This window comes from Nannobrachium achirus, assembly GCF_963921795.1.
Source record: "Nannobrachium achirus genome assembly, chromosome: 20".
NCBI classification, from domain to species: domain Eukaryota; kingdom Metazoa; phylum Chordata; class Actinopteri; order Myctophiformes; family Myctophidae; genus Nannobrachium; species Nannobrachium achirus.
Window position 1 is genome coordinate 54,730,898 of NC_137827.1, and position 25,202 is coordinate 54,756,099.

General features: G+C 44.4%; 1 protein-coding gene across 1 annotated transcript in view; it reads right to left on the minus strand.

The window, feature by feature from the left end:
* The window catches only part of gabrr2a (gamma-aminobutyric acid type A receptor subunit rho2a), a gene marked incomplete at its 3' end in the record, with an annotated part of 128,463 nt that extends 104,563 nt beyond the window's left edge, over positions 1–23,900 (minus strand). The window contains exons 1-2 of the mRNA XM_080751419.1: positions 23,851–23,900; positions 12,734–12,846 (exon numbers count right to left, since the gene is read on the minus strand). Coding sequence (XP_080607545.1) covers positions 12,734–12,752 — 19 coding nt within the window. The 5' untranslated portion in view covers positions 12,753–12,846; positions 23,851–23,900. The remainder of the gene's footprint in view (positions 1–12,733; positions 12,847–23,850) is intronic.
* Positions 23,901–25,202: the final 1,302 nt, after the last annotated feature.

Sequence of the window (25,202 nt, forward strand, 5' to 3'; positions counted from 1 at the left end):
TCCATTTTGGAGTAACAGTACATAGTGTCACTTGCGACAACAGCTGTCCGGCCACACGCCAGATTGACGGGGACGCATGTGCCGCCTAATCTGAGCAGTAAATAGGAGGGGAACCTCTGCCGGTTTTAATCTGCTCACCATCACTGAGGGCGGTGTGGTGGGCTGGGGTGGGGTGGGGTGAGGGAAGCTCGCTGCATAAGCCCCTTTTCGACTGCTGCTTTAGCACCACACCACACCACACTACACCACACCACACCGCACCACATAAACATATCTACATTTTCCATTACACAAAAGTACCCCTATCGGTAAGAAACAAATTGACCCTTTTAACTGTGATTATATACATTTGTATTACAACTATCCTAAGTTATAATACACTATAATGGATTATAACTGTGATTATAATACACTATAAAGTATTAATGTATTACTATGATAATTATAATACACTATAATAGATTATAATAGTGGTTATAACACGATAGAATCTATTATCATGTATTAAGGCCCTTTTCCACCGGCAGCGATGACGATAGCCATAAAATATCACAGCGATAATTATGCCTTCACATTGATGTCCGATAAAGTTATCGGACATCAATGTGAAGAGGCGCTAATTAACAGCCGCTCGCTCAGAGCGCACCTCGAGCTGTTTGTCAGAGACCCAGTTCCATATCACTGTGATCTTAACCACATCGTTGTTGATCCTAACGATGTAGTTGTCGGCTAGCGTTGTCTTTATCGGTGTTTGGTGGATGCTGCTGATCCACTTCAATTGAAAACCCACTTTTTTAAATCGTTATCGTCATCGTTATCGCTGCCGGTGGAAAAGAGCCTTTACAACTATATCCTGGTGGACTAAATGAAAAGCCAAAGTCATTATGAAGTGTTTGGCCCTGTTTGGCCTAGCTCAGATCTACTCTAGATGGGATACTTTTTAGTACCATGTTTAGTACCACTTTCACACCACTCTACCCAGGTCCTTGTTGTGGAAAACCTGGCACAAGTGGGCGGTGTGGTGTGGAGTGGTGTGGTATTGGGCCAGTGGAAAAGGGGCTATGGTGAGGCTATTGGCTAGGCCAGGGTTCCCCAATTAGTTTTCCCCAAGGGCCGAATTATGTCTAGGGTACCAATCCGAGGTGGCGTTCCCACTACTCCAGCGACAGTTTTCGTCGTTGTCGGGTGAAAATCTTGTATGTCCAAAACCGTTCGTTTTGAATTCATCATTTTAAAAATGATTTAAACTAGTGAAAACAGCCGATCTACAAGCACACAACGCCTCGCGGTGCGAGGCGTTGTGTGCTTGTAGATCTGCTGTTTTCACTACTTTTGTGCGACGGCCTTGTATGGTTTGCGAAAGAACGTACACATTTGGAGATACGAGATTTCCACCCGACAACGACGATATACTAGTGTTGTTGCTGCTCTTATACCACCATTATTACTGGGGTTGGTGTGGGCCAGACAGTAGCCCCCCGCGGGCCGCAAATGGCCCGCGGGCCGCCTATTGGGGAACCCTGGGCTAGGCTAACACCAGAGAGCTAAAAATATGCTATAGGCTAAGCTAGCCGCCCGCGCCCGGCCGCCCTCCCACAAACTAAGCCGGCAATATTCCAGATGGCAGCTGGCTTGCTACTAAAACCGCATCCATCAGCGAGCGAGCGAGTGCTGCTTAAAACCCATTTAGGGCCTAGAATTATTGAATGCTTTAACCAGTGAAAAATAGCAGATATACAAGCTCACAGCGCGGCACCGAGTGCCGCGCTGCGAGCTTGTAGATCTGCTATTTTTGAAAAAGTCGTGAAAATGTGTGCAAATCTTTGAATATATACATGTATTTTCAAAGCGAAAGTTTGTAACTCAAATTTTGCTTCTGGGTGGTCCCTGGAACTAAATATTTATTTTGAGATGGGGGTCCGTGGCCAGATAAATATAATTTTGGGGGTCCTTCACATGAAAAGGTTTGAGAACCACTGACATAGTAGTCTCTCAAGAACAGACTAACTGAGCTCCAGTTGAAGTGAAAAGGACCTTTTCTTTGACGATGGCTGGTCAGATTGCTGACATAGAAACATAGGGGTTTTTCAGAAAATCTTAGAAGGATTCAAAAGACACTTATAGAATCGGGTCAAAATTCAAATTTGCACGATTTTTCAAAAATAGCAGATCTACAAGCTCGCAGCGCGGCACTCGGTGCCGCGCTGTGAGCTTGTATATCTGCTATTTTTCAATAGTTAAAGCATAAAATAATGATACACAAAATATGTACCCGTTCTAAACGGGTTAAAGCTTTAGGGAGTGAAAGAGAAAAAAAAAACACAAAAAAGAGAAATAAAAACAGTGGTAATGATTACTCTAACGCTGCCTTGAGCTATCTATATCGCGCACACTCTCACATGGGATTGGCATATCTGTTAGCTTTTGGTCGGGGCTGGGGGGGGATAAGCGCTAAACGAGATGCATGCTGTCAGGGGGATTCCGAGTTGGCAGATGCATTTTTGATAAGCAGTAAACCCCCGCTGACAAAAGAGAATCATAGTTTATCGGTGTACACCAGTGGAGATATTTTATCGTAGTTGTCCGGCAAAAACCTCTTAGTATGTCCGTCAGGCACGTGCACACATAGACATCAAAGGGGGCTTGAGCCCCTGCCCTTTTATCCGTCTGTAAAAAGTGCCCTCTCCAGACCATGAATGCAGTTTTTACTATGGTGAAAGAAATGCAAATGCCCCCTCTTTCCATGCCATACCTGAAGGCAGCGTTCAAGAGAATTGCCTTGTCCAAACTCTCCTGAACTTGAATGCAGCATCTTATGTTGAAAGAATCGCCCTCTCTGTGTAGACATCCATGCTTTACGCCACATCTCCAGTGTTGCCCTTTTTATGCTTATTTTAGTGTGGTATCTGGTACTGAAAATGAGCTTGGAGGTCGGCTATTTTCAATATTTTCACTAAAAGGCCCTTTTAGAGATTCTCTGCACGTCACTGATGTCTGTCAGGGACGTGCTGGGCCCCTGATTCAGCCCGGGAAAAAGAGTTGGAGAGGTCCTATATAGAGATAGAGATATAGAGAGAGATCTCTCTCTATAGCGCTGCTGCAACTCAAAGATTTGCCATTTCAGATCATGATAAGAGACAAGCCATTCGTCGTTGTCGGGTGGAAACCTTGTATGTCCAAAACCGTTTGTTTTGTATTTATCATTTAAAAAATGTATTAAACTAGTTAAAACAGCCGATCTACAAGCACACAACGCCTCGGACCGCGAGACGTTGTGTGCTTGTAGATCTGCTGTTTTCACTACTTTTGTGCGACGGCCTTGTATGATGAAGCAGGGCTTTGCTTTGCGAAAAAATGTACACATTTGAAACTTGGAGATACAAGGTTTCTGCCCGACAGTGACGATTTACTTTGTTGGCCGCCCAGCCCCCAAAATGGAACGAAGTTCCAACATTTTATTTTTTATTTTTTTCCTAATGGCCGGGAATGAACGGGCCGTTCGGGAGTTGTCGCTTTTCCCAATGGCCAGCACGTCCCTGATGTCCGTATATAACTTTTGGTGTTTTTAGTAAATCAACACCGCCTACTTGATCACACTACACAGTCTGTTCAAGATGTTGCCGCATGGAAAACGACTACGCAGTCTCAAAGCTACTGGCAACAGACTGCAAAAAAGCTTCTTCCCACAGACAATCAGGCACATGAACAAACTGTCAAAGACGAGAACGGTCCAGGGCAAAAGGAATCGCTAGCTGTACAATACACCAAACTTTATGCACATGAACAGCTGAGGATGCTTTTTTACATTCTCTTTGCTCTTTTGCCTTTTGCACTCTTTCTTTCCTAAGCCATTATTACTTATTACTTATTATTTTATCTTTAGATGTGTTGTTTTCTGTTGTTCTGCTTTATTTTATACATACCACTGCAGATGACATGAATGGATAGGGGCAACGGTGACGGAGCTATGAGAAGGGGAAAAGTGTGACGTGACGTGACGTGACGTGACGTGATGTGACGTGACGTGGCGTGACGTGACGTGACAGACTGACTGACTGACTGACAGCAGGTGGAGGTTTTGATAGTAACTGCCACCTAACGGTCGCAATAATATATGCTGAGTTTAATTCGTACAGTAAACGTTGCAAGCGGTGGTCAGCCCCAAATCAATGGATTATATAATTCCTGCCGTTTCACTTGAATAACAATCAAGTAAATTTATAATCTCTATTGTTCCAACATCAAACTAATGGCAGCAACAATCGCAGCTCAGATACGTTTGGTGGGATATGATGACACGCTAGTATTATGAGCCTGCGGGGAGGGGGGGGGGGGGGGGGGGGGCGGACGGACACATATATCGAAAACGGTTTAACCCATTAAGGCCGGGAAAGTGTCTTTATCTCTTTTGATTTTAACCACTTTAACATTGTTTTATGCTTTAACTATTGAAAAATAGCACAGAGTGCCACACAAGTGAGCTTGTATATCTGCAATTTCTTTGTTAAATTGTGAAAATGTGTGCTAGTCTTTATTTTAATATTTTGTCCCGATTCTATAAGTGTCTTCTAAATCCTTCTTCTGAATCAGTGTTTCTCAAACATCATGTCAAGGACCCCCAAAATTACATGTATTTGGCCGCGGACCCCCATCTCAAAATATGTTGTTCCAGGGACCCCCCAGAAGCAAATATTTGAGTTAAAAAATGTTTGCTTTCAAAGGGATACATTCATAGATTCGCAAAAGAAAAAATATATATTTTTTTAAATAGCAGATCTACAAGCTTGCAGCGCGGCACTCGGTGCCGCGCTGTGAGCTTGTATATCTGCTATTTTTCAACAGTATAAAAAAAATCCCGGTCTTATGGGTTTAATTTACAATCCGTAGGCTTTCATATGGAATAAAAACCTCTCCAGAGGCGGCATCAACGTTAAATGGCTGTACGATTCTGTAATACCGAGGAATCAATGGCCCTCGGTGGATGGGATCTAAAAGAGAAATCCCTCCCATGAGCTCCTTAAGCCCAACGATTCAACGGTTTTCCTATCCTCTAAAACGCCTCACGCCGCAGCCGTCCAAAGATGCCCCTCCCGTAGCCTTTAGTCTTTACAGTTGAATGGAGAGCATTGACAGGTCGATCCTTTAGTCCAGGGGTGCAGCCCAAGGACCCCTCAGTTGAGAGAGAGATGAAGCAGGGACCCCCACAACCTGTTCATAGATTCCGTACTGTGTCATTGTTTGACAGCACAATCATCAGTGTATTTTGCATTCATGTCAATTTGTGTTTTCAGATATTTAACCACTTGAACTGTCAATACTTGACCTTTCACTCTGTACTTAATCAGCTCTTTTTCCCCTCTACACCAAACCTCTTTGCCGAAAATAGCCAATATACAAGCTCACAACGCCGTTGTGAGTTTGTAGATTGTAGATTTTTGGCTAAAGTTCCCAGAATATGGACGCTAGGGTTCAAGTGGTTAATATAAAACAGAAGATGAAAGTTTCTATCACTCAAAGATTTGAAGGACCCCCTGTAGTAACTCTGGGGAACCCCTAGGAGTCCCGGACCCCCTGTTGAAGACCCTTGCACTAATGGCTTTCTCAAGAGTCCAGCGGCGGGCGCTGGGCTAGCTGGCTCGCCATCAGACGCTGGGACATGGATGGATGAATGTAATAGGCTGGACGCCCCCCCTTCCCTCCCACCTCTGACCTTGTGAACTCTGCGTATGAAATCCATAACCCTGCCTGATACGGGGGCTTAAAGCCTGGGCTGCGTTTTATAAAAAGCACAAGGCTCCGTTGGTCCGGCCGCACCGCCGCTTCCATGCATCATGATCCTCTCTCTCTCTCTCTCTCTCTCTCTCTCTCTCTCTCTCTCTCTCTCTCTCTCTCCCCTTCTGCGTGGATTAGCAATGTGCTTAATGTGTTATCTTGCCCCGGATTAAGAGCAATAACACACACACACACACACACACACACACACACACACACACACACACACACACACACACACACACACACACACACACACCACCGCCACCACTCTCTCATGCGCACACACACGCTTACACGTGCGCACACACACACACACGCGTGCGCACGCACGCACACACACACACACACACACACACACACACACACAATACTAGTGTTACTGTACTTGCAAGGACTGACGTCGGTTCTATGATGTCATGTCGTTTGTCATATTACCCTATGTCTTTTTTTTAATAACATTTTTTTTTTTACCATTGTATAACCCCTAAAGCTGGAAACAGGGATCTACTGTATAAGCTCACGACTGAGCTTGTAGATCTGCTATTTAAGTCAAGTATGAACCAGACACAACCTCCAAAATGTGAAATCCTCCTGACCCTAAGCTGAATTGTTTCCTAATTGTAAAGCCTGTAAGTCTACATTTAGGGACATTTGGCCATACTGTAATTACACACGCACACAAAATGTACGCTTAGTGTACGCATGCACTCACACGCTCACTCGGGCCCACACACACGCACACGCACCCCTGTGGTGTTGATAAAACACTTTGGACATCTTGGACATGGATCACTGGACAACGGCATCCAGGATCGGACGTCGCCTGCATAATAATATCGTCGTTGTCGGGCAGAAAACCTTGCATGTCCAAAACCGTTCATTTTGTATTTATCATTTTGGCAACAGAGTCTTATGCACACCTAATCAAAGCTTAGCGATGGGTGCGTAGGCGGGGGTCAACATCATTTCAAACATGCACAAGAAGTACACCATCTTCAACTTGCCAAAAAAACTCTTTTTATTTAATGCAACGTTTCGGTCAAAGACCTTCTTCAGGCATCTGCTGACAGGTAGTAGCAGCACAGCTAAATACACACAGAGTTCTACCACACCCAATCACTGATAGGGATGAGCCAGTATTTTAAAATTGAAAAACTAGTTTTGTGCGACAGCCTTGTAGCAGGGTGTGTAAAAAAACACACACATTTGAAACTTGGAGATACGAGGCTTCTGCCCCGACAGTGACGACATGCTAGGCTGAACCCACAAGGTCAGGCTTCCCCCGTGGACGCAAGTTAACACTTTTCTGAGTCTCAAAGAAGCTGTGTCCTTTTCACCACATACAGCAAATCACATGGGGGCAGGGACGTGCAGAGAATGTTAGAGAGGCAGGGGCTGACATTTCTAAAAGGGCCTTTTGGTGGAAACATCGAAAAACAGCAGACGGTCGGCTATTTTCGATGCTTGATACCACACTGAACTAAGCATAATCCAAGTGAATACTGGAGATGTGGCGTAGGGCCGTAGGCCTATGTGGCATGGATTTCTACACGGAGAGGACAATTCTTTCAACATAAGATGCTGCATTCAAGTTCAGGAGAGTTACTTTGGACAAGACAATTCTCTTGAATGCTGCCTTCAGGTATGGCATGGAAAGAGGGGGCATTTGCATTTCTTTCACCAAAGTAAAAACTGTATTCATGGTCTGGAGAGAGGGCACTTTTTACAGACGGATAAAAGGGCAGGGGGATCAAGCCCCCTTTGATGTCTATGTGTGCACGTGCCTGCATGAGGGGGGCTGGGGGGTTAGTCTTCCCCACAACGTCTGAACTTGAAAAGACCCCACCGCTCTGGGGGTGTTTGGCGCGTTAATAAATGCCTGCGTCTCCCCTGGTGCGGATGAGGTTATTGTCGGTAATTCGTCGCGGAGAGAGTGGGCTTTGGTGTCCGCTCCGTCGTTAATATGATGTCTAGACACGCATCCTCAACAGGCTTTGTGTGTGTATGCTGTTTCCTTTGACTAAAACTATGACGACATTTTTTTGTCGACTGCGTTTTTTTCACTGACGAAAACTAAATAAAAAAAAAATAAAAATTAAGCTGTGATGACTAAAACTAAGACTAAATATATTGACAATTTCGTCAACAAAATAAAAACTAGATTAAAAGGTTAGAGAGGGACTAGTGGAGAAGAGAGTCATTCTATGTTTGGTTGCTCTCAGGTGTTGCATGCTGAAAATAGCCGATCTACAAGCTCACAACGCGTCGCGCTGCGACGCGTTGTGAGCTTGTAGATCGGCTATTTTCAGCACACAACCAAGTGTAAAACCAGTCATTACGATGCCATCAAGGCCTGCCAAAATACATTTCAGTCGACTAAATCAACTGTAGATTTAGTCGCCTAAAATCTTAGGATATTTAGTCTAGACTAAAATTAGACTAAGACTAAAACTTTTCAGGTGACTAAATTATGACTAAAACTAAATGACATTTTATTCAAAAGACAATGACTAAAACTAAATCAAAATCTGCAGTCAAAAACAACACTGGTATGAGTGTGTGTGTGTGTGTGTGTGTGTGTGTGTGTGTGTGTGTGTGTGTGTGTGTGTGTGTGTGTGTGTGTGTGTGTGTGTGTGTGTGTCTGTGTGGACAGGGAATTACTACTTTGTGGGGACCTCATGTCCCCACAAAGATAGTACAATCGGAGGAAAAAAACAAGTGGGGACAAATTAATAGGTCCCCACAAGGTGTTTAGGGTTAGGGTTGGGGTTAGGGTTAGGGTTAAAAATGAATGGAATGTCCCCACAAAGATAGTAGACTATGTGTAATGTCCCCACAAAGTAGCAATTGCAAACCTGTGTGTGTGTGTGTGTGTGTGTGTGTGTGTGTGTGTGTGTGTGTGTGTGTGTGTGTGTGTGTGTGTGTGTGTGTGTGTGTGTGTGTGTGTGTGTGTGTGTGTGGTTGTGCGCGTGCATGAGCGTGAGCGTGAGCGTGGATTGCACTTTAAGCTATTTATAGTTGTGGTTTCCACTGAGACTTTCTCTGCAAGGAGCTCTACCTTTCCAACCAGGGGCGTCACAAGGGGGGGGAAAGTGGGACAGGGTTACTAGGGCCCAAGGTGGAGGGGCCTGGAATTCTTTTATACTAGCTATTGAAAAAAATAGCAGATATACAAGCTCACAGCGCGGCATCGAGTGCCGCGCTGTGAGCTTGTAGATTGTCGATTTTTTAAGCGAACGTTTGTAACTCAAATTTTGCTTCTGGGGCGGGTCCAGGGCCGGATTTACCATTGGGCAAGGGTGGGCACGTGCCCAGGGGCCTCAGGGGGGTGGGGGGCCTCCAAAAAAAAAAAAAAAAAAAAAGAAATTTTTTTTTTTCAAAAAATATTTTTTGGACCCCAAAAAATGTAGTAGGCATGATCGCGAAATTCCATGTTTAACCCCCATACCAACCCCATCTTTCAAACATGGCAGCCACGTTTGTTTACATTTCAAGAAAACATAATGGCTGCTAGCTCATGAATGCCTGAACGGATTTCCATTCGGATTTTTTTGTTTGAAAGCTGTGAACAGTGTGCACACATGTGGTGCATGATCTAGGCATGGGGGTGCATGATCCGTGCACTATTAATTACATGGAAGTCTATGGAGAGGGAGGCGGTGTGGAACTTGGAAGCCATTTTGAAAAGACCCTGAATGAGTTAATGATGACATTTTAAAGTATTGCTATCCAAATAAAGTGATATTTGTGTTTAGTTACTGTGCATTTTGTTTTATTATGGTAATAACATTGAGAGCTTCTGCTCTGCTCGCCGCACTGCATGTAGTTGCTCTGAAAGCTTAGTGCAGTCTAAAGCCCGCCCACTCTATGTATCCGGTACTTCGCGTGTGCGGTACTTCGCGTGTGCGGTACTTCGCGCGCGCACAAGGGCCTCTTTATTTCCCCTTGCCCAGGGGCCTCATGTCATATAAATCCGGCACTGGGCGGGTCCCTGGAACTTTTGAGATGGGGTCCGTGGCCAAATACATGTCATTTTGGCCAAATACAAGCTTGTGAGCTTGTATATCTGCTATTTTTCAATAGTTAAAGCACACAATAGAAACATGCATTCATGGGGGGCCCGCAGTGAATCCTTGTACCCAGGGCCCAGAACTTGGTGCGACACCCCTGTTTCCAACCCCCGAAGTAGCAAGAACCCTGACAGATGAAGACTTTATAAAAAATAAGAAATAAATGCATTCCTCAGCTGCTCGCCGCAACGAAAACTGAAGAAGAAACATCAGTGAAAAAGAAGAGTGCGGATGTGGGTTTATCTTAGCGAAGCCATAATACTCATTAGTACTTATTTGTTTTTTGCACGGATCATACTGTGCAGGGTTCGGTTCGAGCTGGGGGGAAAAAATCTTTTAAAGTTTTAAAGTGTGCCAAACAAAGACACCACGCGATGCCCGTGTTTCATCTTCAACTCCGCCGACCACGAAAGACGACACAGACGAGACCCTCAGATTTCTCTAGGGTGCCATGAGAGAGATCGTTCCGAGACTTCATTGGGTACCAGGCGTCTTTTTGAACTGCGGTGTCTTTGGCTCGTCTCGAAAAATGAACTCGTTTGCACAGACTATTACCCGAAAGAGAAACCTTTCGGTGTCGTGCACCGCGCAGTGCCAAAGATATTAATCTGGGGAGAAAATAACAAACCCCAAGCTTGTACGGTATGTCCTTTGCGAAGCTGGAGCCTGGAGACATTTGTTTCCTTAATCCATTTAGAACGGGTACAGATTATTGTGTATCATTGTTTTGTGCTTTAACTATTGAAAAATAGCAGATATACAAGCTCACAGCGCGGCACCGAGTGCCGCGCTGCAAGCTTGTAGATCTGCTATTTTTGAAAAATTGAGGAAATTTGAATTTTGACCCAATTCTATAAGTGTCTTTTGAATCCTTCTAAGATGTTTTGAAAACCCTATGTTTCTATGTCAGCAATCTGGCCAGCCATCGTCAAAGAAAAGGTCCTTTTCACTTAACTGGAGCTCAGTTAGTCTGTTCTTGAGAGACTACCATGTCAGTGGTTCTCAAACCTTTTCATGTCAAGGACCCCCGAAATGATATGTATTTGGCCACGGACCCCCATCTCAAAATATTTAGTTCCAGGGACCACCCAGTAGCAAAATTTGATTTACAAACGTTCGCTTTGAAAATACACATATTCAAAGATTTCCACACATTTTCACGACTTTTTCAAAAATAGCAGATCTACAAGCTCGCAGCGCGGCACTCGGTGCCGCGCTGTGAGCTTGTACATCTGCAATTTTTCACTGGTTAAAGCATTCAATAATTCTAGGCCTAAAATGGGGTAATCAAACAAGACACGTACGTCGTTTCTAACCCTTCAACGTAGCTTGAGAATCATAAGAGATCTTTTTTTCCAATTCCGGGAGAGAGGGCCACGACGAGGTTGGATTCTAATATTACCCGTCCTGTACTCTCTCCGGTTCCCCGGACATCAGAATAAACTAATTGGTCGTGTCTTGGGGGCCTGGTGAAATAAGTGCCAACACGCTCGCCCAGCAATTGGCTTTCTGTCTGGAGCGAGCGAGTGCAGGTTCTGACGTTCTCCATTCGGCTCGAGACGAGCGACCCGGGATTTAATTCATTCCCTGCTCCCCCTTGCCCGCTTTCATCATTCCTTCCTCCGATTCGGGCCTTTTCCTTGAAGTTCCATATCGTCGTTGTCGGGAGGAAACCTCGTATCTCCAGGTTTCAAATGTGTACGTTCTTTCGCAAAGTAAAGCCCTGCTTCATCATGCAAGGCCGTCGCACAAAAGTAGTGAAAACAGCAGATCTACAAGCACACAACGCCTCGCGGCGCGAGGCGTTGTGTGCTTGTAGATCGGCTGTTTTCACCAGTTTAAATCGTTTTTAAAATGATAAATGCAAAACGGTTTTGGACATACAAGGTTTTCACCCGACAGCGACGATATAAACGATATAGGTGTGAAATGTTGTAGAGACGTAAAGACATGACCACGGGTACGTTTCGCTATGAATAATGCAAAGCTCTGTGTGTGTTATCCTCCGTCATGCACTGGTAATCTGGGATCATTTCATCCTTTGTTAGCCTCCTGGTTGGTCCCTGACTGACCAACCAGCAGGCTCTATCTGCCTTGTCCCGCCCTGGTTCCGCCTTTTTGATGTTGAATTAGCTAAAACATAATTTTTGGAGAAATAAAAACATTTGAAAACATGCTGATTCACTATGCTGTCACTGAGCAGCCCCAATTGACTGAAACAATGTTTGAAATTAGAATTGAGCACACAGAATAACAATATGAAGCAACTGAATTAACATGGCAGTGGATGGAATGTCCCACTATATGTCCCACCAAGACACAGCAACCAATACGTGTGGAGAGGGGCAGGACAATGGGCGGGACTTGAGAAAGGGTGAATTCACCTTTTGTTTGCCGAGCTACCATTTAAACCCTCTATAGTTGGTAAAACGGACTTGGAAATAATGTACTTGATACAGTCTTTTTTTCACTCTCTACCAAATCTGTTAGCCAAGAAAATAGCCGATCTACAAGCCGACTAAGTGTCGCGTTGCTACGCGCCGTGAGCTTGTAGATCAGCTATTTTGGGGGCAAATGTTCCGCCCCAGGAAAATGGATATTGGTGGGGGTATTTTAATTGTCGCGAAAATATCGTAAATCTTTGGTCACAATAATCGTGACATGAAATCTTCATATTGTCCCATCCCTATTGTGTGTGTGTATGCGGGCATGCGGGCATGCGTGTGTGTGTGTGTGTGTGTGTGTGTGTGTGTGTGTGTGTGTGTGTGTGTGTGTGTGTGTGTGTGTGTGTGTGTGTGTGTGTGTGTGTGTGTGTGTGTGTGTGTGTGTGTGTGTGCGTGCGTGCGTGCGTGTGTGTGTGACACAGCACTGGAAGGTCCTAAACTTGCCTCCGAACGCAGGCCTCATGGTGAAGTCGTGATCGTCTACTTTGATGATATTCTCCGTCTTCAGCTTCCGGGCCTTGGTGACGTCTGGGGGCTTCTTGTTCAAGGTCAAGGAACTAGAAAACAACAAGACACACAACACACTGATTGATGCTCAACCTGTTTTGCTTTCAAGGACCAAAAATTTGTCATTTTAGAGGTATTAAAAAGTCCTTAAATTGTCACATTAGAAATGTGCAGATACAGTCTATACCAGGGGTCTTCAACAGGGGGTCCGGGACCCCTAGGGGGTCCTCAGAGTTACTACAGGGGGACCTCCAAATCTTTGAGTGATAGATATATTAACCACTTGAACCCTAGTGTGCATATTCTGAGAACTTTAGCCAAAAATAGCTTTGGTAAAGAGGGGAAAAAGTGCAGACTAAGTACAGTGAAAGGTCAAGTTTAGTGAGTATTGACGGTTCAAGTGGTTAAATATCTGATAACACAAATTGACATGAATCCAAAATACACTGACAATTGTGCTGTCAAACAATGAAACTATATGGAATCTATGTCTTATCTACTTAAGGTTGTGGGGGTCCCTGCTTCATCTCTCTCTCAACTAAGGGGTCCTTGGCCTGTAAACGTTGAATACCCCTGGTCTATACACTTAAACTTGATTTTGGTTTGTTTACTGTTGAGTGAGAAAACAGTGTTGCACATTAAGTTAATCATCTGGGGAGAACCAGGGGTCTTCAACCCTTTTCAGGTCAAGGACCCCCTAGTTGAGAGAGAGATGAAGCAGGGGCCTCCACATTGTCTAAACTTTCATGGGAACCGCTATAGAGTACCTGCGTCTGACGTAATTTACACATCCTACCTTGGGTCGCGATTTTTCCCCCCACTCAGAATTCCCATAGAATTGTTCAATATCGCGTCAAATAAGAACAGTGTTCCAAAAATACACAAATGATCCCGGCGGTTTGACTCATATGGATATGAAGAATCAAATGACTGTGAGAACAAGCTATTGCTACTGACGCCAAATTAGTTACATTTTCACCGGAAACAGACTGTATCAAATATGAGTGACTGACTATCATAAACGATACAGAGCCAGCTAACAAATATCGCAGGGACAGTTTGTTTATTATATTTTTGGACCACAGTGCTTATATGAGAGGATTTTAAGATGAGCCAATGTTATTCTCCATAGAGAAAATACGTCCGCGACCCGGGGTCTATGACCCAGAAAGGTTAACCCTAAACTCTTTTGCCATTTTTTTCGACTATTTTGAAAAATACATTTTAAATATTTCAAATAGCTGATCTACAAGCTCAAAATGTGTCGTTTATTTTACGTTTTTTTTTTTTTTCTTAAAATTTTATCCCACAATTTTGTAACCCATATTACACCCAGTGCCTATTGTCTAATGTAATCCTGGGCGATTCCAAGCCACTTCTTTTCATCTGTGTGTCGTGGACTGGCCCTGTCTTCAACCCTGTCCTGTTGAGCAAGAACTTTGACCGAGTGTTTCTTTAGTACAACAGTGCGTGGCCGGAGTAATGTTTCATTAGTACAACGGTGCGTGGCTGGAGTTATGTTTCATTAGTACAACGGTGCGTGGGCTGGAGTTATGTTTCATTAGTACAATGGTGCGTGGGCTGGAGTTATGTTTCATTAGTACAACAGTGCGTGGCCGGAGTAATGTTTCATTAGTACAACGGTGCGTGGCCGGAGTTACAGTATGTTTCATTAGTACAACGGTGCGTGGCCGGAGTTATGTTTCATTAGTACAACGGTGCGTGGCCAGAGTAATGTTTCATTAGTACAACGGTGCGTGGCCGGAGTTACAGTATGTTTCATTAGTACAACGGTGCGTGGCCGGAGTAATGTTTCATTAGTACAACGGTGCGTGGCTAGGGAGTTATGTTTCATTAGTACAACGGTGCGTGGCCAGAGTAATGTTTCATTAGTACAACGGTGCGTGGCCGGAGTAATGTTTCATTAGTACAACGGTGCGTGGCTAGGGAGTTATGTTTCATTAGTACAACGGTGCGTGGCCAGAGTAATGTTTCATTAGTACAACGGTGCGTGGCCGGAGTTACAGTATGTTTCATTAGTACAACGGTGCGTGGCCGGAGTAATGTTTCATTAGTACAACGGTGCGTGGGCTGGAGTTATGTTTCATTAGTACAACAGTGCGTGGCCGAAGTAATGTTTCATTAGTACAACGGTGCGTGGCCGGAGTTACAGTATGTTTCGTTAGTACAACAGTGCGTGGCCGGAGTAATGTTTCATTAGTACAACGGTGCGTGGCCGGAGTAATGTTTCATTAGTACAACGGTGCGTGGCCGGAGTTACAGTATGTTTCGTTAGTACAACGGTGCGTGGCCAGAGTTATGTTTCATTAGTACAACGGTGCGTGGGCTGGAGTTACAGTATGTTTCATTAGTACAACGGTGCGTGGCCAGAGTTATGTTTCGTTAGTACAACGGTGCGTGGCCGGAGTTATGTTTCGTTAGTACAACGGTGCGTGGCCGGAGTTATGTTTCGTTAGTACAACGGTGCGTGGGCTGGAGTTACAGTATGTTTCATTAGTACAACGGTGCGTGGCCAGAGTTATGTTTCGTTAGTACAACGGTGCGTGGCCGGAGTTATGTTTCATTAGTACAACGGTGCGTGGCCGGAGTAATGTCTCATTAGTACAACGGTGCGTGGCCGGAGTTACAGTATGTTTCATTAGTACAACGGTGCGTGGCCGGAGTTATGTTTCATTAGTACAACGGTGCGTGGGCTGGAGTTATGTTTCATTAGTACAACGGTGCGTGGGCCGGAGTTATGTTTCATTAGTACAACGGTGCGTAGCCGGATTTTTAAACTTTAAAAACCAGGAACAGATAGAGAAGAGCACTGTTGCGCAGCCTAGACACACGCGCGCACGCGCACACACACACACACACACACACACACACACACACACACACACACACACACACGCGGCATACCTGCTCAAATTCACCGCTCCACTTCGAACTGAGGTTTGATTTTTCATTTGAATCCCGAACAGTAGCAGTTTTGGACATATGAGGTTTCCACCCAGACAGACACGGCACAGCATAGGTCACTCTTCCTCTTTTGCCGTTTCATTTCTCCATACTGAGAAAATGCACAAGCACTCAGACTTAATGTGGTCTGTTATGGTGATTCCGTCCTGAAGCTTCTGTTTAGGTAATTACGTTGTTACAGGAGAGTTAGCGCACGGTGTTGGCGGGGGTGTTGCATAGTAGACCCAGTGATCAGGGTCAAAATCTACACGGAGGAGAAAACACCCATTTACTCAAATCGCTTTTACAATTCAGGCAATTCCAGCTCGCGCTCTTATCCTGGGCGACTCGCAACGAGCGAGGTAAACACCTGCATTAGAATGCAACGCAGCGAGACAGCGGAGTGCCCAGGGCTGTCCCCATTTAGGAAAGGAACGATATGGAAATGTCACATCACGATTATCGTGACCAAAGAAATCGCGATTTACGATATTATCGCGATAATCGAAATCCATTGTCCTGGGGTGGAACATTTGCCCAAAAAATAGCAGATCTGTTGCAACGCGTTGTGAGCTTGTAGATCTGCCATTTTTTTGACAAAGACATTTGATAGAGAGTGGCAAAAAAAGACTGTATCAAGTACGTATATTTTAAGTACCTTTTACCAATTATAGAGGTTTGAAGTGGTACCGGATATGCAGCTCGGCAAATAAAATGTGAATTGATCCCAGATTCCCAGTGCATGACGGAGGACGATATCACGATAAATTAAATCTCCACAATACGATTATCACGAGTGTTTTTTTATCACGATAAACGATAATATCGCGTATCGTCCCATCCCTATCCCGATTATGACATTTTACACGCGATTAACGATTGAATTGTGTTTCTGTGGTTGACAATTACATTTCTGTTTGGCTTGTGGGCCTTGAAGTTGCACATGGCAGACATACATGAACTAAAATATACAAAGAAATGACTGACATATTTGACAACTTTATACTTAAAAAATAACATTGATAGTGGAAATAGCTGATCTACAAGCTCTACACTACTCTACATTAATCAATTCAACCCTACCCTTTTCTACAAAAATAGCAGATCGTCAAGCTCACACCGCCTCGCAGATCGTCTAATTTCGGCAAAGAGGTTTGGTGGGGAAAAAAGAGCAGACCAGGTACAGACTGAAAGGTCAAGTTTAGTGAGTGGTTGAATGTCTGAAAATGCATATTAACATGAATCCAAAAGACCAACACACACCAATGATGGTGCTATGGTATACAAAACTATCTATGAAATCTATGAAAAAGTTGAATCTGTGACACAATGTGCTGCTTCGTCTCTCATTTAGAACTGAGGCCGATTCTAAAAATGCCTTCTAAATCCTGACCGAAGTTTTCAGAAAAACCTGAAATATTTAATCAAAAATTACAAAACCATTGTGTTGCTATATACTGTACATAGCAACAACACAAACATGTGTTCCCGTCCTTACTAGGTAAAGATGGGAAAAGCGTTGAAGACCCCTAGTCTAAACAATTAGCCTACTATCAAGATAGAAAGATACTGTACTTTGTACAGAAAATACAAAGTAAAGGGGAACTAGGTCCCTCCCATAATTGCATGTAAACTTACAAGCAAAGGCTCTTCAAAGCACACGTGAGGAGGAAAAGGGCAGAGGAGATCTGAACACTTTGAGACACTCAGCCAAACTGATCAGAGTTTCAGATGTGCTGGACATCAGTTGAGCTGATCTACCACAACTGAACGGGCTTAACACTGATTACAGGTCTAGTTACAGCAAGCGCCTGTGGGATGTGTAAAAGAGCATAGTGTGTGGGAGTGACAGGCAAGAGTAACAGCTTAGAGTAACACAGTGTGACAGGCAAGGGTAACAGCTTAGCGTGACAACTGCTGCACACTAAACTGCTCCCTGCGGTCGCAATTAGAGAGATCACTAACAAGCACTTGACACTTTTATGGGCCAATCAATTACCTCAGTGCACAACCCCTTTGAAGTTCAAATGGAGCAATTAAGAGCTCTGGCCAGCTCTCCCTGACAGAAACGTCCCTCCAAGGGATGAATGTCAACATAAACAGTGGAACAGAACCGGAAAACAGCCAGGGGGATGCGTCTTTCTGCAAGGAAAACCCCCAGCACAATAATATAGTGGCTGAAAAAAAAGATATATACATATATATATAAAAAAAGTCTTAAAAAATTATCTAGTTTCCCTTTAACATTGTGCTAAAAAGGGGGGGGAATAAAGAAAAGAAAGTAGCAAAAGCTTTTGATGAAGGATTTCTAAAAGACGTTTAAAAAAACCAAGTAAACAAAAAACATATTTTATACTGAAACATTGCGTGTCAGTTGCCAGTAAGCCTATACACCAGTGGGTTCTCAAAGTGGGGTCTGGGGACCTCCAGCCAGGGGTCCTTGAGAGGGTTCCAGGGGGTCCCAATGTCCCCGCCATGGTAACAGCTATATGCTGAAACAATGCCAAAATAATGTCTGTCTGACATGATGAAACAAGTGACCAATTCTGAAGATGACTGACATCACTGACTGACATCACTACAGTGCCCAAATTTGGAGATGGCATCACAGACTTGCCTGGACACGGAACACCATATATGGGCATAAAAGAGAGCCAGACATACGAGATAAGAGATCTCCATATAATGTATGGGCATGAAAGGGACACAGACAGACAGAGGGGTATTGCTGAAAGCGAGCCCACAACTAGTTATCTTCATTATTTATCTATCAGTCACGTTCTCCTCGACAGTACAAAGGAAGGGCACTTAGCCAATGAGGTGCAGCCAAACGGCAGATCTTTGTGCCCATACATGGTGTTACATGCGAGCCCACACTGTTTGATAAGAACAGTATTTCTAGTGGGGGTGTGACGTTGGTGTAGTGCAGGGTTCCCCAATAGGCGGCCCGCGGGCCATTTGCGGGGCTACTGTCTGGCCCACACCAACCCCAGTAATAATGGTGGTATAAGAGCAGCAACAACACTAGTATGTCGTCGTTGTCGAGTGGAAATGTCATATCTCAAAATGTGTACGTTCTTTCGCAAATAATACAAGGCCATCGCTCAAAAGTAGTGAAAACAGCAGATCTACAAGCACACAACGCCTCGCGGGTGCGAGGCGTTGTGTGCTTGTAGATCGGCTGTTTTCACTATAGTTTAAATCATTTTTAAAATGATAAATTCAAAACGAACGGTTTTGGACATACAAGATTTTCACCCGACAACGAACTGTCGCTGGAGTAGTGGGAACGCCACCGCCGCCCCCTGCAATGTTGTGGCCCTCGGCTTGGTACCCTAGACATAATTCGGCCCTTGGCGAAAAACTAATTGGGGAACCCTGGTGTAGTGGTTAGTGCATATGCCTTTCATGCAGAAGGTGAGTGGTTCAAACCCTGCCTAGGCCGACATCAGCAAGGGGGAGAAGACGACAGCCACCTCATGGCCTCCCCCAAGTAACGTGAAATAAAATGTCGCCTAACCAATCATCAACGACTTCGACGATGATACACGAAAGAAGAAGTATTTCTAGTTATAAAAGATCTGCTATTTTCTAATTGTTGGAAACATTTCAACGCCACAAATCTTGTTCTAGGTGCCCCTGGCACAAAGTATTTTCAGACGGGGACGTGGACGGGGTCCGGCCGTGGCGTGCAGGGACACATACAAATTAATCTTGGCGGTCCTTGACCTGAAAATGTGTGACCACGTACCACACTGGCCTCACTGAGGATACTGGACAATGGCACTGCAGGGTCAGCAGGACGTTCAAGATTATTTTAACAAGAACAAAGGGGACTCATTAGGAACACGCGGTCCTAAAAATAATATATAAAATAAAATAGAATACAAAGTCTGCATGCAAGCCATTTATTATAATGAGTGGACCACACTGTTGACGCCAATTAAAGCACTACTATGGCTGTTTGGCTACAGGCTCTGCTGCTCCTGAATTCATGCTGGCAGCGCTCCAAAAAACTAAGATAAAATGCCATGCCGCGATAATTAATTGTAGCATAAATAGAAGAGGGGGGGGGGGGGGGGGGGGGGGGGGGTCAAACTCAAACAGCAACAACCCTCAACAGCCAGAGGTCTCCCCTGGTGATGCTGCATGCCGCCATCATACGGTAGCAGCGACTATTTTGAGACTGCATGCGGGCCACATGTTCCCTTTGTACTAACACCAACTCTGCACTGGGGCGTCAATAATGGGTATGGCAGGGGTATGCTGCTGCGATAACCTGGGTCCAGGGGGGGAAAATGAAAGTTACTTTTAAATATGAATCCATGAATGTCTCTTTGTCTATCTGTGCTGGTTATAATGATGTTAAAGTACAGTAAAATAACTACAAATGCAAAATGTAACAAAATGGTCACTTTAACAAGGTATTATAATGATATTCTCCACACTTGTATTCTCCCCATCTTGACAGAATGGTATATTCCCAGGTTCCGCAGGTCAGCTGCAAAGGTGCAATGCGTTATTGTTAATAATTGTGGCACGTTTACTAACATGCCAAGTTTAGCTGCACTTGAACAACCGTTCCAGGCTGCCATATCCAGTCCAAGGCGCGCTACAGACAGTTGCGAGAGCTGTCGTGTCCGTATCATTTGAGAAAGAGGGATGGAGGTCCATTCCATTGTCAATGGAGGTCAAGTGGTTTTTTGCCTCTTGCAAATCTCTTGGCCAAAAGTAGGGCTGTCGCAATTACCTATTACATAATTGTCTAATCGTGATTATTTGACATTATCGCAATTATTTTGTCATAATCGTCATAATCGTGAATGTTGAAAGATTTCAGAAATAGCGGAAATAGCAGATCTACAAGCTCACAGCGCGTCGCATCGCGACGCGTTGTGAGCTTGTAGATCGGCTATTTCCACTATCAATGTTATTTTTTAAGTAGTAAGTTGTCAAATATGTCAGTAATGTATTTGTATATTTAGGTTATGTGTCATATCTGCCATAACTATGCAACTTCAAAGCCTAAAAAGCCAAACAGAAATGTAATTATCAACGACAAATACACAATTAAATCGTTAATCGACAATTATTTGAGTGACAATTAATCGTCATGTGAAATGTCATATCGTGACAGCCCTAGCCAAAAGACAGCCTTCGGTTGAGCGAGAGACAGCAACGACGTGAACATGTATTGGACCCGCCCTCCCTCCCTCATTCTCTCTCCCTCCCTCCCTCATTCTCCCTCCCTCATTCTCAAAAGATACGGAGAAGATGTCTCACGCATATACGTGATTGCGGCCAAAGAAACCGAAGAAACCCGGTAAAAAAATTGACAAAAGCTGATCCCATCTTTGCCATACCCTAGCTTTTGCTGAATTGACGCCAATGCCTCTGCAAAAAAAAAAAGGGTAAAAAAAAGAAGAAAAAAAAGCAAAGCTCTCCTGTGATGATCCCATCCATCCATCCCCGGGCCGGGGGAGGGTGGGGGGGGGGACTCAGCAGGGAGGGATGTTAGGATGATGATGATGACAGATGGAGCAAAACGTGCCCGCGACACGTGGTGCGACGGGGAGGGACGGACGGCGGAAGGCACCGCGGCACGCCAGTCATGACCTGCTTGAACGCATGCCACGCAGCGCTCCTCCGCTGATTGATGATGAGTAGGCAGAGTGCAGCTGCTCACAGTCACCCTATCGCACATCACAATGTAGGCCTGTCACACTTATTACATAATCGTCTAATCGCAATTGTTGGGACATATAATCGCAATTATTTTGTGGTTTACACACGTTGAAACATGTTCATGTATTTTCAAGCATTTTTCAAATATTGTGGAAATAGCTTTTTATATATATTCTTTTAGTTGTCAAATATGTTAGTCATTTCTTTGTATATTTAGGTTATGTGTGTCATGTGTCATATCTACATATCCGATCTACAAGCTCACAACGATGCGACGCGCTTGTAGATCGGCTTGTAGATCGGCTTGTAGATCGGCTATTTCCACTATATCTATTTCCACTATCAATGTTCTTTTTTAAGAATAAAGTTGTCAAATGTGTCAGTAATTTCTTTGTATATTTATTATTATTGTCATATCTGCCATGTGCAACTTCAAAGCCTATACACGCCAAACAGAAATGTAATTTTCGACAAAAAAACACAATTAAATGGCTAACCGTAAAAGTGACAATTAATCGTCATGTAAAATGTCATAATCGTGACAGCCCTACATCATACAGCTCTGGGTTGCTGTTCAGTGTCACCACCCACCCTATCCCACATCAGTGTATAGTCTCATGCTTCCTTCTATGCATGGAGTCCAAGTCGCTGCTTTTCACCTGACGGGGGAGTTTCCCCGGTTGGCGGTAGCACGTGGAAGGAACACACGTTATTCCAACCAGTGCCTTTCCTCTCCATCAGGCGCCCCGGCTGGCCAGGGGGAGACATTATTGAGACCAGGATTACTGCATGTTTTTTGTGAGGGTACCTACCCTAGGAGACACGGGGAGAACATGCAAACTCCACACGGAAAGGCCATTTTGACAATCCCACCTAGGGTGCGGGCACTGATGACGCGGAGGAGAGGGCGCTGGGGGCGAGGAGAGAACACGCCCCTCAGTGCCCACAGCGTCCCCGGCGGGAATAGAACCCAGGACCTTCTAGCTGTGAGGCGACAGCACTACCAACTGCTTCACCGTGCCCCCTAAATTCTCACTTATTGACATTTGTTTTGTTTTTTTGCAGCAGTAGCCTAATTGCTCAAGTTATACCTCCAGAACTGAGAATGCCGCCTCCAAATTGGACCCAAACAGACCCTTTGGGGGGTTCGTTTGGTTCCATTTGGACATTCTCGGTTATATTTTGCAGCTGTTATTGCCTGCATGGTTTATTGAGTTTTAGCTATTATATTACCCCCCTAAAACCACCTTCTCCTCCCTTTAAAATGGCTTTCTTTGGATTCAATATTGGATTTTCTACTTCTTCTTCTTCTTATTATTATGCATTTATTTATTTCAGATGTGTCTACAATTGCAACGTCCTCGTCTGCAGAATCACATGTCTGCATAGATTGTTACAGTGTGTTGGACGTTTGCCTGGTTAATAAACCAGACTATCACACACTTCATTCACGGGGTGGTGTTGTGCGGTCTTGTTTATTAACCAGGCTAGTTGAACGTGGCATTAAACCCAGCAGTGTCTGCAGGTGTCCAGGTGTCCAGACGTCCTCGTCTGCAGAATCACAGTAGCCTATTGTAGGTCTACCCTCCCTGCGCGCACACACCCACACGACTTGGTAAATCGTGGTGAGAGGAAGAATGTGTTTTTTTGGTTATGGCATCCACATAGCAGGCATGATGATGATCTACTGAGCGAAACTTAACAATGATAGTATACATGAACTCATCAACCTGTGCGCCGTGTTGGTTGTTTGTCGTCTCCGTGGAGGCCAATTACGCACGGCTCTACAACGCATCAGGGGCGTCATTTGTGCCACCAGCGGGGATGGCAATTGCCACCCCCTAGTGTTGCACATTTAACCTCAAATTCACTTTGAGGTCCCCAACTAAATATTGTCCCCAACTCATTTATCAATCACTTTCAAGGTGGCATCCCAATTTTGGGAATGAAATTATAGGCGAACATCTTCAAGAACATGTCCTGTAAATGATTTTTTCCCCCACAGGTTTATTTCCCTGTTTTTCCTTTCTATTTTCTATGTAGAATGGAGAATATTTTTTGCAGAAACTCGCAAATGGCAAGACCCCACTGCATTCCCATTGAAAAGCAGAATCCACTTTCATAATAGGCTATATAGTCAGAGAAGATCATCAAAATAGCAAAAATAGCTGATCTACAAGCTCAATGATCTGCAAATCCCCTAGAAGATCTACTGTCTTGTCAATGGTAGGATGCGCGAAGTTTTGAAATGGCACATCTATAGACCCACTATTTTCGCTATTTTAGAAATGAGGCTTAAGTGGTGACCACTTTTTTAGTTTGCCATCACCATGTGAAATTACGCCTCGATCTGGGGAGGAAAACACTGACTGTCTTGTCTTGGGTTCTCCCTCCTTTCTACTTACGGTCCATGTTTCTGCGTCTCCACCGTGCCGGTCCATCTGCGGACGCGGTGGCCGTGGACGTGCCGCTGCCTACGGCATTCCGCGGTGGCAACGAGCGCTGCCAGCCAGAGCGTTAGAAGAAGAAGCAGCGCTTTGGTGGTGATGGGAGAACAACAAGGCATGGCGAGGAGGAGGAGAGGGATGATATTCCACAAGTGTGTCCGAGTAGGAGGGAGAAGTCGTCGCGCGTCCGAAAGAAGCATGCACCTTTCAATCCATGATATCCACTGGGGAAATGACAGCTCATCTTTTTCCGTTTTTTTCCCCCTCTTTTTCCCCCCCCCCCAGCTAGAGAGACGCGATCTCGTCGACGGTCGTCATCATCGCATAATAGCCTAGATAGATATAGATCTAGTGATCAGCCTTGTTTTATTTTAGTCCGTATAGCTGACGCCTGGAATGCGATCATTTCTTTATGTTGTTTCCCTTGGTTTGTTTCCCCATCATCGCCCGCTCCTCCAACTGCCGCTGTGTTGTTTGCTTTCCAGGTGCGCATATGTGTGTTCTGCTCGGGGAGGCGCGCGGACTCAGTGTCCGCTGCAAAGAGGAGCACATGGTGGTTGGTGCTTGCATGCAGGGCAGGCAGGGGCGTTTCTATAGCAGCACTGGAGATGAGCAAGCAGAGAGGCTATTTATGCATTGAATAGATATAAATACAGCTATCTGTTCTCAAGCAGCTCGGAGTATAGTCGAACTTTAAAGGAGACATGTAAACAGTGGGTGGCGACCCATTTATAGGTCACGACTGGAGTAAAAAAAATAAAAAAATAAAAAAAAATCTAAATTTAAAATGTAAAACAAACAAATCCAAGAAATTCCATAAATAAAATATAATAATGATTAAGAAGTAGTTTGGGTCCCAGATCAAGGAACGTCTAATCTTTCTTTTGGGTCTCGAACTGATTCATTGATTGATTGATTGATTGAAGACTTTACCAGAAGTTTGCATAGGAAAAGGTACAGTGTCATGACGGTACAGTTCACTTTTGGCCAGGCGCGAGGACCAATGAAATTGAATGCTGCCCTCAGGTCACATTCCAATCCTTATAAGTCACATCTGCCAGTTCACTGGTACAAGGTCTACTAAAAGGAGATCTTAGAAGGAAACCATTTAAGTATCTCATATAACATTGAATGACAGACGGATAGAACACTGAAAAGTTTGCGAACCCGCTGTACCAGTAATATGCCTGATGCCTCAATGTTGTGGAGGAAAAAGTCATTTTCTGGTCAAATGGGATTAACAGCAGTGATCACTTAGCCTATTTGATATATCCAGAAGGGTTCTCCCAAATTGAATCCCAGTGAGCAGC